This window comes from Anabrus simplex, chromosome 1, assembly GCF_040414725.1.
Source record: "Anabrus simplex isolate iqAnaSimp1 chromosome 1, ASM4041472v1, whole genome shotgun sequence".
NCBI classification, from domain to species: Eukaryota; Metazoa; Arthropoda; class Insecta; order Orthoptera; family Tettigoniidae; genus Anabrus; species Anabrus simplex.
This window is the reverse complement of record NC_090265.1, coordinates 1497049077-1497066245: the sequence shown is the minus strand read 5'-3', so window position 1 is coordinate 1497066245 and position 17169 is coordinate 1497049077. Positions and strand designations below refer to the sequence as shown.

Genomic DNA, 17169 nt, shown 5'->3' with positions numbered 1-17169 from the left:
AGACGAATTGAGCCAACAAATAACACAGAGCAAGAAAGACATCCCTCTAGTTACTGCAGGGGATTTAAATTGTCGGTAGATTCACTTCAAGAAGAAGGTTTCATCCTGCTAAATGACACCAATGTCCCTACATATATTTGCCACAACGACAAAAGTTCTATAGACATCGACCTCATAAGAGGAGAAATAAAAGGGGATACCAACCCACTTTGGAACGCGAACCACACACCAATAAGAAAACACATTCCAATGAGCATCAACATACAAAATAAATGGAAGGCAAAGAACAAACAAAAAAAGAACACTCATGGAGATTGGATGTCAGGAAAGTGGAAGAATGCCAAGAACAGATGAAACAAATCAAAACACTAATTGACAACTCAAATGTAGAGGAAGCAGTTCAAGAACTGGAAAAACTCTTAACACAAGTTGCCATCCCCAGGAAAGTGCAAAAAGCAAAAGCATGGTTCGATCAAGTGTGCTTCCTACTAAGGAAAGAGGTGCTTCAAGCTCTACACCAACTAAAATCGGACATTGAGAATCATACACTCCTTCGGACGTACACCAAGATAAGAAGACGCTACAAAACACAAACATCGGAGAAAACGTCATACAGGGAAGAAGGGAGAAGAATACTTGAGGAAGCCAGGAGAGACCCATTCATAGCAATCCGTCCTCGAAAGCAGGCTCAGACCCACTACATCAGCATAGAGGAATGGATGAGACATTTCAAAGACACCCTCAATAAAGAAGGAAGAGAAGGAACACCGGAAACCAAACAAGAACATACAACGCATGAGACGGCAGCATGGTCTCCATTTACTACAAATGAGGTTCAAAACATTATTGAATCCACAAAAAAGAAAAAAGCTGCAGGACCAGATATGATATATAATGAATTCCTTAAAGACATGGCTCATCTACTAACACCAATTTGGACAAAGCTTTATAATAAATGCATAGAAACAACAAAAATCTCAGATCAGTGGAGGCAATCAATAGTAAAGGTAATGTTCAAAGGGAAAGGAGATCCGAAGGACACAATTAAATATAGAGGAATAGCATTGGAAAACAATCCTTTTAAGGTATTCACAAAACTAAACACAGATATAATAAGGGACACAGTAGAACACCACCTCCCAGAATCTCAATTCGGGTTTAGGAAAGGAAGATCCACTGTCGAAGCAGTGGAACTACTGCTAAACAACATATGGGAAGCTATTGAAAGGAAGGAAAAATACTATACAATCTTTATAGACTTCACAAAAGCCTTTGATCTCCTGGACTAAACATTAGTACAAAGGAAGCTCGAGGAATCTCTAGGAAGAGACAGCACCTGGACAAGAATTATAAACTCCATAAATGAATGGAACAGGATAAGGATCTCGGGCAGCCTAGACCTTTCAGAACCAATAATTCAAACAAATGGTGTACTCCAAGGGGACCCACTAAGCCCTCTGCTGTTCATCCTGGCAGCAAAGGACATTATGGAAATTGCACAAAATGAAGATGTAGCAGCATATGCCTACGCGGATGGTATTGTGATGGGCTCAAAAAGCTTAAAGAAACTGCAGAACACTATTATAGACGATGTGAGAAAATGGTGCATTGAACACAAGTTCGTAATTAACACTGAGAAGACAGAAATGATGGTGTTCAGATCAGGAGGGCAAATACCAAAATCGACACGAATCACCTTGGAAGGAAAAATAATATCTATCACCAAAGAATACAAATATCTAGGGATAACACTCCAGCCATCTGCTAATTGCTTCACTAAGCACACAATAGAGAAAGCGACACAAGCCATTAGAGCGACAAACAAAATAAGCTTCATCAGATCACTAAATCTAGATACAGCAATGGCGCTCTTCAAATTGAAAATCGTACCAATACTTACATATGGTATTGAAATTATATGGACACACCTGAATGAAAAGAACTTAGCGACACTGGAAGGAGTTAAAGCAACATGCATCAAAAGAGCAATTGGAGTGGCAAAAACAAGATCCAGATTAATCTTCTCGCGCAGGAAACTTTCCTCATAGAGAATCTAAGGATAATGTACCCCCTACCCAACACAACAGCATCGGAGAACCTACTAAGAACACTAACTAGGAAAAGAGAAGTAGTACCCATGGAATTCTATGGAACAGGGGCCATGATCGATCGTACATGGACAGCAGCAAATTTTGACACGAGGCTCGTGCTTACAAGACTTGCAGTACATGGATTCCACCATGCCATTTACGAAAACCCATCATGCCACGAACCTTCAAATTCATTCAAGTGTACATTACGTGGACAGTTATGTGAATGATATCACTTAGAATTGTGCAACAAGAGGACTAGATTAATCAGAGACTATGCTACCAGTGGTGCAAGTGTTAAATTGTTATAACACCTTTCACTAATGTATAGCTATTTAGCTGCAATAAATGTTTATTTATTAGTAAGAAGTAAAATAAGAAAATCAAACAAAATTTTTGATTTTTCGGAGATGTAATTTAAATTTAGGCCCACATTAAAATATTGGTTCAAGTGAATGTAACAATTTCCAGTAGCATCAAGCAAGGGACCTTTGTTTAGGACCTCCCATATCTCAATATCTCGATTGAATTCAGTAAAGGTATGTTTAGAATCCTTCCTATGTTGGCCTACTCCAGAAAACTGGTTATATTTAATTGCATTAACGTGTTCCGCATACCTGATTTTGAAGCAACTACCTGTTTGATCTGCATATGAGCAAGAACAGTCATTACAGCAAAACCTGTAGACTCTTGATTTTGAAAAAGAGTTGTCCTTATTAATAGAGATGGGGTTGTGCAAAATATCCAAATTTATGTTGTTAGTACAAAAAGAAATCTTAACATTGTGTTTTTTGAAAATATTTGTGACTTTATGTACATCTTTGTTAAAAGTAAATGTTGAACACTTAACAGGATTTGGTTTGTCTTTTGGTAAGGTGGTTTTAGGACGATGTCTAAATTTGTTATTCTTTCAATAAAGGCCTCTTAGAAGCCATTAGCTTTAGCTATAGAACGGATGATTTTTCATTCTCTATTCGGATCAGATTTGAACATGGGGATCTGGAAAGCGTGATTTATGAGACTATAATGTGTGGCGTTCTTGTGCGTTTGAGGGTGACATGAGTCATATCTAATGGTAGTAGCCGTTTGAGTTGGTTTTCTGTAAATATTATAAGTAAAGATGAGGGATGTCTTTTAATAGTTAAATCCAGAAAGTTGATTGATCTATTAGTTTCCGATTCCAGCGTGAATTTAATGTGCTGATCTATGCTGTTAGGGTTTTTTAGGGTAGAATGTGCGTCAATAGAACGTTCATCAAGGATTACAAACTTGTCATCCACATACCTGGCCCAGAACTGAATATTAGCAAATTTAACATCGTTATCAATTACGGAATGCTCTAGATAATCGAGGTAAACCTCAGCTAAAATTCCTGAGGCCGGTGACCCCATTGCCAAACCATTTTGTTTGTAAACAACATTGTCGAATGTGAAGTAATTATTATTAATTAAAAATCTTAAGATGGTCATAAAGTCTCGAATTTCCAGTTCACTAAGCTGATTCTTGGCAAGTAAATTTCTTTCAATAATTGGAAAAAAGTAAGCTATTAATACTCGGGTCAGTGTTAACAATATCGAAGGAATGCTTAGAATGAAATGACTGAAGATTAAAGTTATCGAACTTTTTGATTAGTTCTATGGTATTCTTGATTTGAAGAAAACTTATGTTTTCTAAGAAACTGTTGAATGAATTGTGACAATTTATATAGGGGGCTAGGTTTATAATTAATGATTGGTCAAATGGGGATACCTGCCTTGTGGACCTTGGGAAGTGTTCTAGCTGTAGGCAGACCTGGGTCCATACATGTTAATTCATCTTTTTCTTGTTCAGACAGTTGAAAGGTGGTGGTCTTCAAAATCTGTTTTGGGATCCCTCTTAATTACTGAAAAAGTCTCATTATCAAAAAAGTTTATGGTCTTTAGAGTATAATCAGCCTTGTCCATAATGACTGTTGTGTTGCCCTTATCAGCTTTAGTAATAACAAGCTGATTATCTTCAATTTTCTTTTTAAGATCTAAGATGTGTTTCCTATCTTTCAAGGATCCCTTAATAAAATTGGTGTTAGAGGGTATGATTCTATTTTTTGAAAGAAATTTTTTTATTTAATTGCTTCTGTCCATTCTGATTTCATCTTGTACGTCATGTGGCATTTTTCCGATAGCAACTTCTGACTCAACAATGAGTTTAAAAGCTACATTGGCCAAGTTGAAGTTTGACCAATTGTGCTTTGGGCCCTTTGAAAGAATAAGCTTTTCTTCCTCATCTGAGTTAGACCCGGAGAGGTTAATGACCGAGGGGTGAAACTTTACTAGTGTGTCATCAGTTGAACTAGAATTTTAAATCATCTTAAGTGGAGGAATTTTTTTACTCTTAAGCGCTTCTAGTTTTTTCTCTAAGGTGGTTTGTTTTTTGGACAGTATATTGAACAGTTTAAAGTGAACAATATCTTGAAAGATGTTCCACTGAGCGCTAGTAAGAGATGCACCGACCTTGCCATAAGATGAGTCTCGTACAGACGTTGATTTAAGAAGGCTTTTTTTCTTATAGAGAAAACTCAACTCATTTATTTAACCAAAGTCTGTCAGTTCTAAGTTGAATTCTGTATTGATGTGGAGGCAGTTGACATTGTTTTGTGACACTTTTTAGGAAATTAGAGGTCAAATTTTGGGTAATGCATTGCTTAATGAACTTAATATCTTTGCCTACTTTCCCAGTTTTGATCTTAAGGCCCAAGCCTGGTTGGCTGCTTCATTTAAATTTAAGAATTTCATTTTTAAGTTCGTATTGAACCGAGAATAATAGATAAGTAAAATTAAAAATCCACATTTTCGATACTAATATTTAACATATTTGGAGACATGACCGAAGGAACTTCATTTCAGTGGCCTGTAGGAGACTTTGTGCAGATATAGTCAACATTTCTGCTTCCAGTCCATATGTTACAATTGGTACAAGATACGTTTTGTTCAGTGTGGGCTTGCAAGCTTGGGGAAATGAGTCATCCCAAAGTAATTGACGAACAGAGTGGTAGAATTATGATGCAGCTTGTATTCTATTGCCTATTTCTTGGTTTATGGTATTGTCAGAAGAAACAAAGCTCCCTAAATATTTGAAGTTATTGATAATGTCGACTTCTTCGTTTTGCACTCGCAGGTAGACTGCTTCAGGATTTCAACTCATCACTAAACCGACAGTTTTAGTTTGGCTGATGATCATTCCCATTCTTTCAGATTCTTCTTGCCAAAGATCTAGTTTAGCTTGAACTTCTGCTTCTGTCTCTTCCATTGTATAACATCATCAGCAAATACAAGTGCATTTGTTCATTTTCACTGCTTTTATAACCTCATCCATTATAGTAATGAAGAGAAGTGGTGATAGACAACTTCCTTGTTGGACTCCGCTCTTGGTTTCAAAACAGTTTGACCTGCCTCCTTGAATTTGTACACACAGCTCTTTGTCTCTCGATATAATTGTTTCACTCGAGCTACAATCTCATCTGGCACTTCTTTATGTCTCTGACACTCCCATATGTGCTTACGTGGTACATGATCATGTGCCATCTCAGTGTCCAAGAATACAGGTCAGGTATATCCTGGTACCGTATGCAACAGTAGACGGTACTACCTGCGACTGTCTGGCCGAAGGTTGGGCAGCTGTTACCAAACCTGACAAATTAAATGAGAACCAGTGGCTATGGGCAGAGGAGGTAACCCTTAGGGGGCTTGTTGAAGCACTTTTGTAGGAGATGACATATAAATTCAACAGGAAGCTGCTGCCTTGCAGATGTAGCAGTGGACTGCTAAAGGCTTGACAGAAAATCATCTCTAACGTTATGCCTAGCAATTGCTTTCAAGACAAATACATCCTTTCTCTCTCTCTCTTTCCTAGCGTTTATCCCAAAGTATGGGGTCCGCTGCTTTGCTACATCTCCTCCATTTCATCTTATTGTTAACATCTTAAGGTTTTAAACCAACGTCGTGCATGTCGGCATTGATATTGTCAGTCTACCACTTTAAAGGCCTTCCACATGGTCGTGTTCCTCCCGGATCAACTTGAAGAGCTGTTTTAGCAACTGAGCCATCCTGCCTTCTCATAACGTGACCGTACCAGCTGAGACACACTTCCCTCACTTTCTCCACAATTGAAGCGACGCCCAGCCTTTGTCGAACATCTTCATTTCTTATGTGGTCACATCAAGTCATTCCAATAGTCCATCGAAGCATCCTCATTTCCATTGTATGAAGAGTTTGCTCGTGCTTTTTTGTCATTGGACGACATTCTGCCTCGTAAATAGCTGCTGGGCGTACCACGGTCTTGTAAATTTTTGCCTTTAGATGGTGAGGCATCTTTTTATCGCAGAGGACTCCGGTGACTTGTCTCCACTTGAGCCAGGCTGCATTTACTCGCGCTCGGGTATCAAAAGTGGCATCACAGTTCGAAGTGCCAACTGATCCTAGGTATTTAAAATGCATGGTTTTCTGCAAGACTTGATTATTGATCCTTATCATCCCACTAGTTTGGGGGCCACATTCCAGGTATTCGGTTTTCTGGGTGTTGAGGCACAGACTATTCTCAGCTAATTTGTCGCTCCAAATTTGTGTGTGGCGTTGGAGTCCAAGGCTTGTTTGTTGGGCAAGTACCACATCATGCACACAAAGAAGGGTCCAGGGATGCGATGTCTGTATGTTAGCCGTTGCTGTATCCAAGCAGAGGATAAATAATAAAGGCGATAGAGCTGAGCCCTGATGTACACCCACAGTGATATCAAAAGGCGGAGAGATTCCAGCTTGACTCCAGACCACACTACTTGTATTATGATACACAAGTTGTACCCAGCTTGCATAGGCTTCCAGGACTTTATGACTACAAAGAGCTCGCCAGATGAGGTCATGCGGGGCTCGGTCAAATGCTTTTTCAAGGTCCAGAAATGCCATGTGTACACTCTTCTGCCTCTCCCTATGTTTTTTCATCAATAGACGTGTGGCATGGATGGCATTGATTGTGCTGCAGTCCTTAACATATCCACACTGGTTGTATGTTACTGTGACAGTGTTTCTGAGCCTGTTGTCCAGCACTTGTTCAAATATCTTCATTGTATGGCAGAGGAGTCAAATAGGGTGGTATGTTGAGCAGTTGCTCACGTCTTCTTTACCCTTCCAGATTGGGACTGTCGTGCTAGTTGTCCATGCACAGGGAAGTTTGTTCTCGATGATAATCTGGTTGAAGAGTGCGCCAAGGAATTCTGCAGCGGGCTTGCCAAGAATTTTGCAGATCTGCTGGTATGTCATCTGCGCCAGTTGCTTTACCATTCTTCATCTTCTTTATGGTAATCATTACTTCCTTTGCCATAATCAATGGCACGGGTCCATAGACGGGATCAGAGCTTGCAATTGGTGGATGATAAAATTCTTTGTTGCTGATATCTGAAAAATAGTCTGACCATCGTTGAAGGATAGCTTGTTGGTCTCTTGACAGCTCCCTTGATATGCATGACGTATCCAATCTCCTGGGTTGAATGGTTACGGGACTTCGCAAGGCTATAAACATTATTTTCTCCTTGCTGGTGTGTCAAGGTGGTCGTACAGATCCCAGTAAAAATGATCTTTTGCAGCAGCCACTGCTCTTTTCGCTGCTGATTTCTGCACTTTATATTTCTGAAGGTCAATGTCCAGGCATGTCTTCCACCAAGTCTTAAAGGCTACATCCTTACTACAACGCCTAAGTACCCTCATAATCATATGCAGAAATCTGTACCCTTTATTTACAGTTATGTTTATATTATGTTTATGTGATTATCCCAGTGAAGATCTTTCCTGATATTAATAACCTAGGGGCTTACAGTCATCCACATAAAGAACTTGCAACCCATCAATGCAGTAATTAAAATTGAGAGGACTTTTCCTGTATGTGAAAATCACAAGCTGACCCCCGTTTATCATCATACCATTGCCCGCTGACCATCTCACATTGTCAAGGTCTTTTTGCAGTTGTTCACAATCTAGTGACTTATTACTCTATACAGTACATAATCATCTGCAAAAAGCCTTATCTCTGATTGCAGTTCTATATTCATATCATTTATGTATAAGAAAACAAAGATCCAACAATTCTGCCTTGAGGAATTTCCCTCTTAATGTTTACAGGATCAGATAATATGCCTCACCTACTTTGATTCTCTGAGTTCTATTTTCTAGAAATATAACCATCCATTCAGGCACTCTCTTGTCTAGTCCAATTGCAATAATGTTTGCCAGTAGTCTCCCAAATGCCTTAGATAGGTCAATTGCAATACAGTCCATTTGACCTCCTGAATCTGAGGTATCTGCTATACCTTGCTGGAATCCTACAAGTTGAGCGTCAGTGCATTAACCTTTCCTGAACCCATACTGCCCTTCTATCGAACGAGTTATTAGTTTCACAAATCTGTCTAATACAGGCCTTTCCAACTTGAGCTCTTAGTGCTGGGGCGCACCAGCGCTGCACTCAGCAGCACCGTTCCCCTCCTTCCCCCACGCAGTGGTCGGTGCATGTGTGCATAAGAGACAGTACATTCATTCCCATTCTCTGTGTGTGTGTCATTCTCAGTAGAATCTATTCGACAGAACAGATAGCGGAGCAGTTGGTTTCATCTTCGTTAAAAATGTCGTTTAATCCTTCATGGGTGGATTCATATTTTGTTCTCACTACCGAGGGGAAAGCTCAGTGTTTAATTTTTCATGTCATTTTAAACGTAGTCTTCAACAGTACGACGACACTACCACAATAAACATGTTTCCACCTATGATGACATTGTTGGCACAGCAAGAACCGAACAAATTGCTAAGTTAAAATCGGAATTGCTAAGTTCTTGAGAGATACGTAATAACTTATTCATTAGGAATTGTTTTACATGCAATTTAGGAGATTTGTTTTTGGTTTTTTATTATTAAGAACTGTTTAGAATTAGACTTAGATGTGCTTAGATATGCTGCTAAGAGAACACACCGGGCGAGTTGGCGGCGCAGTTAGGGGCGCTCATCTGTGAGCTTGCATCCGGGAGATAGTGGGTTCGAACCCCATTGTCGGCAGCGCTGAAGATGGTTTTCCGTGGTTTCCCATTTTCAAACCAAGAAAATGCTGGGGCTGTTCCTTAATTAAGGCCATGGCCGCTTCCTTCACATTCCTACCCTTTTCCTATCCCATCATCGCCATAAGACCTACTGCAAAAAAGAACCCACAATGATAATTATTTAAATTGTTTTATCTCCCTGTCCCACATATACTTGAACCCAACATGGTGGTGGTGGTGATTATTGTTTTAAGAGGAAGTACAACTGGGCAACCATCCTCTATATAACACTAATCAGAGGGAAAAAATGGAAGGGGTCCGACACTTCGAAAAATGAATATATCGGCCAAAGGAAGACAAGGGCCACGAAGGGCGTGAAAATGAAAGACTCCCTAGCCCTCGCAAACCTAATAGCGTCGGGGTCGGAAAAAAAGCAGAGTTGACCAAGGGAGGTCGGATAGGATATATGAAAGTGAGGAGCCTGGCACAAGTAAGCGGAAGCAATGCCAGGACTCACCTAAGTGCCCCGTAGTCGCCAATCCACGCTCCAAATTTCAGAGCCCCTGGGGCCCCTTTCAGTCACCTCTTACGACAGGCAGGGGATACCGTGGGTGTTATTCTACCGCCCCCACCCACAGGGGGACTTGAACCCAACACTTTAGAAGGCGCAGTTCAAGCACGTTATGGACTTTTGTTGCTCTGAAAATTGCAAAAAAAACAGATCTTTTCAATTCTGAATTTAAATAAATGGAGAACTAGGACTTCTCTGTCTGATGCGGACTTAGAGGCTGTACTTAGAATATCTACTGCCAAATCAATTGTATCCATTATTGGTAAATTATTTGTCGCAAGACGATGTCAGCAATCGACTTAAACGCTAAATGTACATTAAGGCAAACACAAAGTATGTACAGAATAAATTGTGTGTTTATGTGTTCACAGAACTGTCATAAATAATATTGTTTTCATAAGCTGCGCGCTGACTTGACGACCCGTGGTTCTGTCTCTGCCTCTTCCCCTCCTTCCCCCACCACCTCAACGGTGCTATAGCACAGCACCGGGGCTGCTACCGGGGCCGGCCGGGGTCGTGGGAGCACCTCAGTTGGAATCACTTGGTCTAGTATAATAGGAAATAATGGTTTCCCGAAGCTTAAATGCAACATGTCAAACTGGCCTGTAATTTTCCACTTTGTCACCCTTTCCTTTATACACTGTACCAGCCATATCATTGATTTTTGGTACAAGTAACACATTAACAAGAGAAATACCCTCGAAAAACATTTTAAAAAATTAACTGCAAAATACTCACCAAACTTGTGCAGGAACTGGACACAACCCAGAGAGAACTTGGACCGAAAGAAAAGTTTTGGCACAGCAAGAAATAAACAGAAGTTTTGAAAGAACAACACAAGTATATCTCCTTTAAACCAATAATAATTTAATTAATAATTCATTTGAAAGAAGGTTACATTTGAGACAAGAACCTACTACCTTTGAGAAACCTACGGTGCACCTTAAAAAAAAAAATGAAATTAACTAAGTAAATAATTAGTTAATAAAATTAAGACTGAAGTAAAATGAGAATCTGTTTTAGCAGAAAACGACAACAAATAAAAATTAATTAATTAATTAAATGAAGAACAAATTGCCTCCTGGCTGAAGGCTCAAAAATAAACAGATTTTCCTTCTCTTTAGTTTACTATAAGACGTAGTAAAGGGAGGCCACGAGATTCTTCCGAGAGTCGGATCTAAAGGACACAACAGGAAAATAAATTAACACAACTGACCGCATGTCCAAAGGCAGAAATAAGTCACAATGATAGGTTAACATAAAATAGGTCACCAAACGACCCCAAAAATTCCACATACTTCAAATAGGAAAGAATGAAGCAGTTCAGTAGATGGGGACACGCCCACACAAATTAATTTTAAAACATCAAGATGTAAGAGCAATGCAGCTCGAATCACAAGGGCCGCTACCACTTCAAAACAATTAACAAATGTGAAGAAGTAAGAGCAATCCATCTCGAATCTTAAGGGCACGTCCACCACAATTAATTATTCATCAATAATTAAGAGAAAAGCACTCCAATTACAAGGACCATGCCCACTTCAAATCAATCAATTAACTAGAAGAAGTAAGAGCTAACAGCTCCAATCTTAAGGACACATACACAACAATTAATTAAATCATCAATAATCCAAACAAACATTCCCATGGGCAACGGTTGCCATGGAGACGACAACATGTACAAAAGCTACAAAGCATAAATGATACATTGCATAAAGGAAAATGAAAATCAGAGAAAGAAAATTTAAAGGAATAAAGAGATTCCGATTCCCGGAGAAAATCACATGGTCTCAATCTTTTTAATGGACAACTTCACATTATCAATACCATTTCATCCCTTATTAATAACACATCATTAAAATAATTTTCATAGCACTTAAACCATTTTCTTGATCTCAAACAGAAATAACATTTACTACGAAGAGTCATCTCGCAGAAAAGGTAGAAACATAGAGAATTCTTCCTCTCGCATGGAGGTTTAAACAGTGCAGTCAGTAAGCCTACAACTCTTTCATGTTTGGCAATTTTAAAGTTCAAAAGACTGAAGATCAATCAAAATTGATATCAACAGGACGGCGTAAAATCCCCCTTTTTAAAAGGTTTCAAAGACGAGGCAGTCCAGCTCCAGGGAGAAAAATAATAAGCTAGATGAAAATGACTTACTTGAATCCTAGGATAGGAGCTAATGCTTAGTGTCAGCAGAGTACTTATTACTCACAACTGTATGAAAACTAGATCTGGGAAAAATAAGCTGTGGACATCCACTCCAGGAAATTAGTCAAAACTTGAGGGCATAAAGCCCTCATCTTTTACAGGCTATCCACACGAGCCACTGCATAACGCATCCAACATCCATGGCGGCCAACAATGTACTCAAAGCACGCCAGCAAGCAACGCGAAACACAAGCTGGCTGGATAGCGAACGAGTCTCTAGAGAGATGGAAATTCTAAGTTCCCATGGAGGGAATAAAATTTTTTTTTTGATCAGATTTTTGATCAGATTTCTCTAGAGAGACTCGCCCTACAGCTGGTCCAACAGCTGACCGGAAAATAACAGGTGACAGTAGGGAAATACATTGTATATAAATGATGGAATATAACTCCGTGGACGGAGAGGATGCAATTAAACTTAGCGGCATAAGCCACACAGGACATAATATTAGAAGCAAGTTGGAATTAAATTCCTAAGTGACACGGATTTCAAAGGCAAGATAGCCGGTCCTAAAATGTAGTGGAGAGAGGCTAAAAACACGTCCCCACTGGGATAACACACAGGCTACTACAGCAACTCTCCATTAGTATAGATCCTTCATGCAAACTGTAATCAAATAAGTATTTCAGATACCAAGCAACTGCCCGTGCGATTAGGGGTGTGCAGCTGTGAGCTTGCATTCAGAAGGTAGTGGGTTCAAACCCCACTGTCAGCAGCCCTGAAGATGGTTTTCTGTGGTTTCCTATTTTCACACCAGGCGAATGCTGGGGTTGTACCTTAAATAAGGCCACGGCCACTTCCTTCCCACTCTTTCATAAGACCTATCTATGTCGGTGCAACATAAAGTAAAAAAAAAAAAAAAAAACTCAGATACAGTACTATATCCCAACCCACTGTCTTTTAATATATCCCCAGAATTCTTATCAATTCCAGCTGCTTTTCTAGTTTTCATCCTTTGTATCTTACTGTAAATGTATTTTTTATCGTGGGTAAATTTTAATACTTTGTTAGGATTAGTCACCTCTGTTTGGATAGTATCCTTCTAAACAACAATATTTACATATTGCTGTCTGAATACTTCTGCCTTCTGTAGATCCTCACATACACACCCTGCTTGTTCATTAATGATTCCTGGAATGCCCTTCTTGGAACCTGTTTCTGCCTTTTAGTACCTGTATATACACCCTTTCATTTTTCACTAAAATTTGTATGACTGCCAATTATGCTTGCCAGCTGACTTCACTATATTCAATTTCCTAGTAAGTTCCTTCAGTTTCTCCTTACTTCCACAATCATTTCTAATTCTGTTTCTTCCCAACCTGCACCTCCTACTTAGTCTCTTTACTTTCTCTCTTATATTTTTTGTGCTGGTAAATCTTCTGATGCTAGACTGGTGTGTTTGAGCCCCATCAGTTACCACTGCACTGATCAAACATGGCAACTGGACACAGAACATTTTGCTATCCGAACCACTCAGCCTGACGTCTTACTTGTAACTCCTTTTTTACCGATAACTGTACAATGCACGAGGACCATTTTTTTTCTTCAACCTCCAAACATGCTGTAAAGTGACCAGACAGGCAGAAAGGGGCCGATCTGCGCACTGTGTTACTGCGTAACTATCCCCACTATAATGTCTGCGATTTCAGAGTTCAACACATTAGTTGGAGCTGAGTTGTAGGCACGTAAACATGCCCGGCATCATTGATTCTCCTGCCAAGTGCAAATTGGACAGCATCATTCGATATGTACAGGCAGAAGGGAATAGGGCAGCAGAAATTATGGTGCAAACCACACATTGCTGCAGAAACCCCGCGGCTTCGTGCTTGAATTCACTGGGAAGTGTTTGATTACCCGGCGTACAGCCCAGATGGAGCGCCGAGCGACTATCAACCTTTTCGACAGCTGAAGAAAGTTCTAGGAGGCTAGCTCTTCCACATCATGGACAATATATTTTTAACGTCGCACTAACACATCAAAGGTTTTCGGGGACGGAAGTATGGGAAAGGACTAGGATTGTGAAGGGTGTGGTCATGGCCTTAATTAAGGTACAGTCCCATTATTTCCCTGGTGTGAAAATGGAAAATCACAGAAAAATATCTAGGTGCTGCCAACTATTGGGATTCGAACCCAAAATCTCCCAAATGCAAGCTCACAGATGTGCAACCCTAACAGCATGGCCAACTCGCTTGGTAGGAAGAGGTTCATGGGATGTACCTCAATATGGTGACAGCAACCTTCTATGAAGAGAGTATTGGAAAACACGGCCACTAGTATGACAGATGTCTGAATCTTCATGGTGACTATGTGGAAAAGTAACTTTATTGTAATTGACTCCTGGTAATAAAACATTTTTGTGATTCACACTTTTATTTTATGTCCTATTGGGGGTTAGAGAAATATAGTTCTCATATTATATAATGATTTTCTGGGATTTCTGGCAGTATGTGTTGACTGTATTAGTCATTTGGAATATACTTTGATGTATTATATTCTTTGTACAGGTATTAAAATGCAAGGTTACCTGAACAAAAAGAGTGAGAAGAATAAGAAGTGGAAGTCTCTGTATTTTGTCTTGCTTGTGGATGGTACGGACACACATTTGTACTTCTATGACAATCCTAAAGTAAGTTCTCATTTTATTACTTGGTATTTATCTAAAATCATTTCAGACTACAGCTTTTGTTGATGTAACAGTATTGTAGGAGTACATAGAGAGTAAAAGATTCAAAAACAATGCTTAATTACCATATTTCCTTGTGTATTAGACTGCCATTTTGATCAATTTTATAGCCATAAAATGTAAGGGGGGATCCAGTATCCGATAGCCTCCAATTTTTTGCAGTGAACACTTGACTTCTAGCTATGAAGAACCATCAATTGTACATGTATATGTATTCTACACTATTCTGTAAAAAACAATTTATGATTGTACTCTGAGTCTTACCGGCTACCTTTGTTGGAGGGCAGTATTTCTAATTTTTTTTTTTAAATTAAGAAAACTGTAAATGGTGAACACATGAATTTTAGGCCTACATATACTGTTAATATAATCAGTTGGCTTAACTTTTTCTTATATACAATATTAAATAGAAGGAAGGATCCACCTTTCAATACTCCGTTGTTAAGCTGAACCAAATAAAGGTTACTACCTGTTCGTTTGGGACCAGTTTCAACACATTTGAAGTGTCATCATCGGCCAATTAGCAAAGCATTGCAAAAATTAAGTTATAAGTCTAAAAACAACTAACACAGTGATCACAGGCGAAAAATTAACACTATTTACTGCCAAAGCAATTAAAGAGAACACCACTATTTTTCTTATATCACATAATTAATTTCATCTCATTAACTCCTCTGATCCGAGAGAAATGAATTTAATTTTATGTGTCCATATTGAACTTTGATTAAACCAAATTAAAATAAGTGAGTTAAATCCACTTCAAAACAAATTAAATAGTGTTTATTAAATATTTAATGGGACTACTTTCGACCTATTTAAAGGTCAACTTCAGCCATATCGCGTGTAGAACAACGTATTTGAAACAGTTTTTTTAAAGATGGTCTTAAAACATAAAGTTTGACACTATGAAAAAAATGATTTTATAATTTCCTTAAAACACTTTTGTTCACTTAGCTGTGAGAATATATGAGACTCTCATATATTCACATTGCCGCAGTGGAGAGGCTTGCATGTCCCAATGAAGCAGGTAACAGAGCCGTAGGTGCAACCATATGGGATGGGTATCTGTCGAGAGACCAGACTAACGAATGGTTCATTGAAATGTGGATAGCAGCCTTTCGGAAGTTGCAAGGGTGGCAGTCTAGATGATTGCCTGATATGGTCTTGTAATATTACTTAACATGGCTTAGCTATGTTGATACTGCTACATGGCTGAAAGCAACGGGAAACTACAGCTGTAACTACTCCCAGGGACATACAACTCTCTCTGTATGAATGATGTACTGATGATGGCTTCCTCCCGGATAAAATATTACCCCATTTGGATCTCCAGGTGGGGACTGCACGATAGGGGGCAATCATCAGGAAGATGGATACTGACATTCTGCGAGTCGAAGCGTGGAATGTTAGAAGTTTGAATTGTTGTGGTAGGTTAGAGAATCTGAAAAGGGAGATGGATAGACTAAAGTTAGATGTAGTTGGTATAAGTGAAGTACGTTGGCAGGAAGAGCAGGATATTTGGTGAGGTGACTACAGAATCATCAACACAAAATCAAACAGGGGAAATGTAGGAGTTGGTTTAGTAATGAATAAGAAAATAGGGCACCGGGTAAGCTACTACGACCAGCATCGTGAAAGGATTATTGTTGTCAAGTTAGACACCAAGCCAATGCCCACCACAAGAGTGCAGGTCTATATACCTATCAGCCCAGCAAATAAATTGAAAGTATACGAAGAGATAGAAGATTTAATGCAATATGTAAAAGGTGACTAGAATCTAATTGTGATGGGAGACTCGAATGCAGTAGTAGGGCAAGGAAGAGAATTCGTATTGGGACGAAGGATACAAAATATATATATAAAACTTATTTATTACATATTACACTAATGTCCAAAAGTTAAGTATAATCACTAAACGAGGCCATACCACCTGATATAGGAATGTCAGACGAATTGCTGAACAAACGGAAGCTGACTCGCACACCATACTGCACCATCCTTCGGGGGAAACTCTTTCTAGAACCCTATCGGGCGACCCATGTATTGCACCGGCTTTTTCCCCCTTACAATTGCATCAGAAATTGGAGTCAACTGAATAGATCATGCATTAATAGTGATGTCAAGTATCGACAGCTATGTTTGTCTCCATTAATCGGTGTATAATAAGTTCATCACGCTTGCACAAGTTCCAATTTAAGCAGATTTCACCATTCTACATTCTGCTGAAAGCGTAAAAATCATCTCCGACTTGCTATCCAATACCTCTCAGGGGTAATTAATGTGCATCAATAAGGTATATTATTTTAACGTGAGGCCGACTGGAAACCCGCATTTCCTTTGATATGATTTACCAGCACATCCATTGATCCTTAAATACCAATAGAGTCATCATCCAAACTCATTCAACTAAGAATAATCATGTAATTGTTCGGCGTAAGCTTATCTGCTATATTTATGAAAATAAACTACAATAGTATTAAATTAAATATGTAAATACTTGGTTTATTCAAAGAATTAATATGGGATGAAATAAAATCGTAAAATAATATCCAATTACATTCAGTA

The 17169-nt window shown here is 39.1% G+C and overlaps 1 protein-coding gene across 2 annotated transcripts in view; it reads left to right on the top strand.

Moving 5' to 3' along the window:
* Positions 1-17169, top strand: part of vap (RAS p21 protein activator vap) — a 446783-nt gene that overhangs the window by 63847 nt on the left and 365767 nt on the right. For both annotated transcript variants that reach the window (XR_010858638.2, XM_067137984.2), the window contains exon 7: positions 14426-14547. Coding sequence is in view for 1 of the 2 variants with exons in the window: in XM_067137984.2 (XP_066994085.1) it covers positions 14426-14547 (122 nt within the window). In the remaining variant the exon portion in view is untranslated. The remainder of the gene's footprint in view (positions 1-14425; positions 14548-17169) is intronic.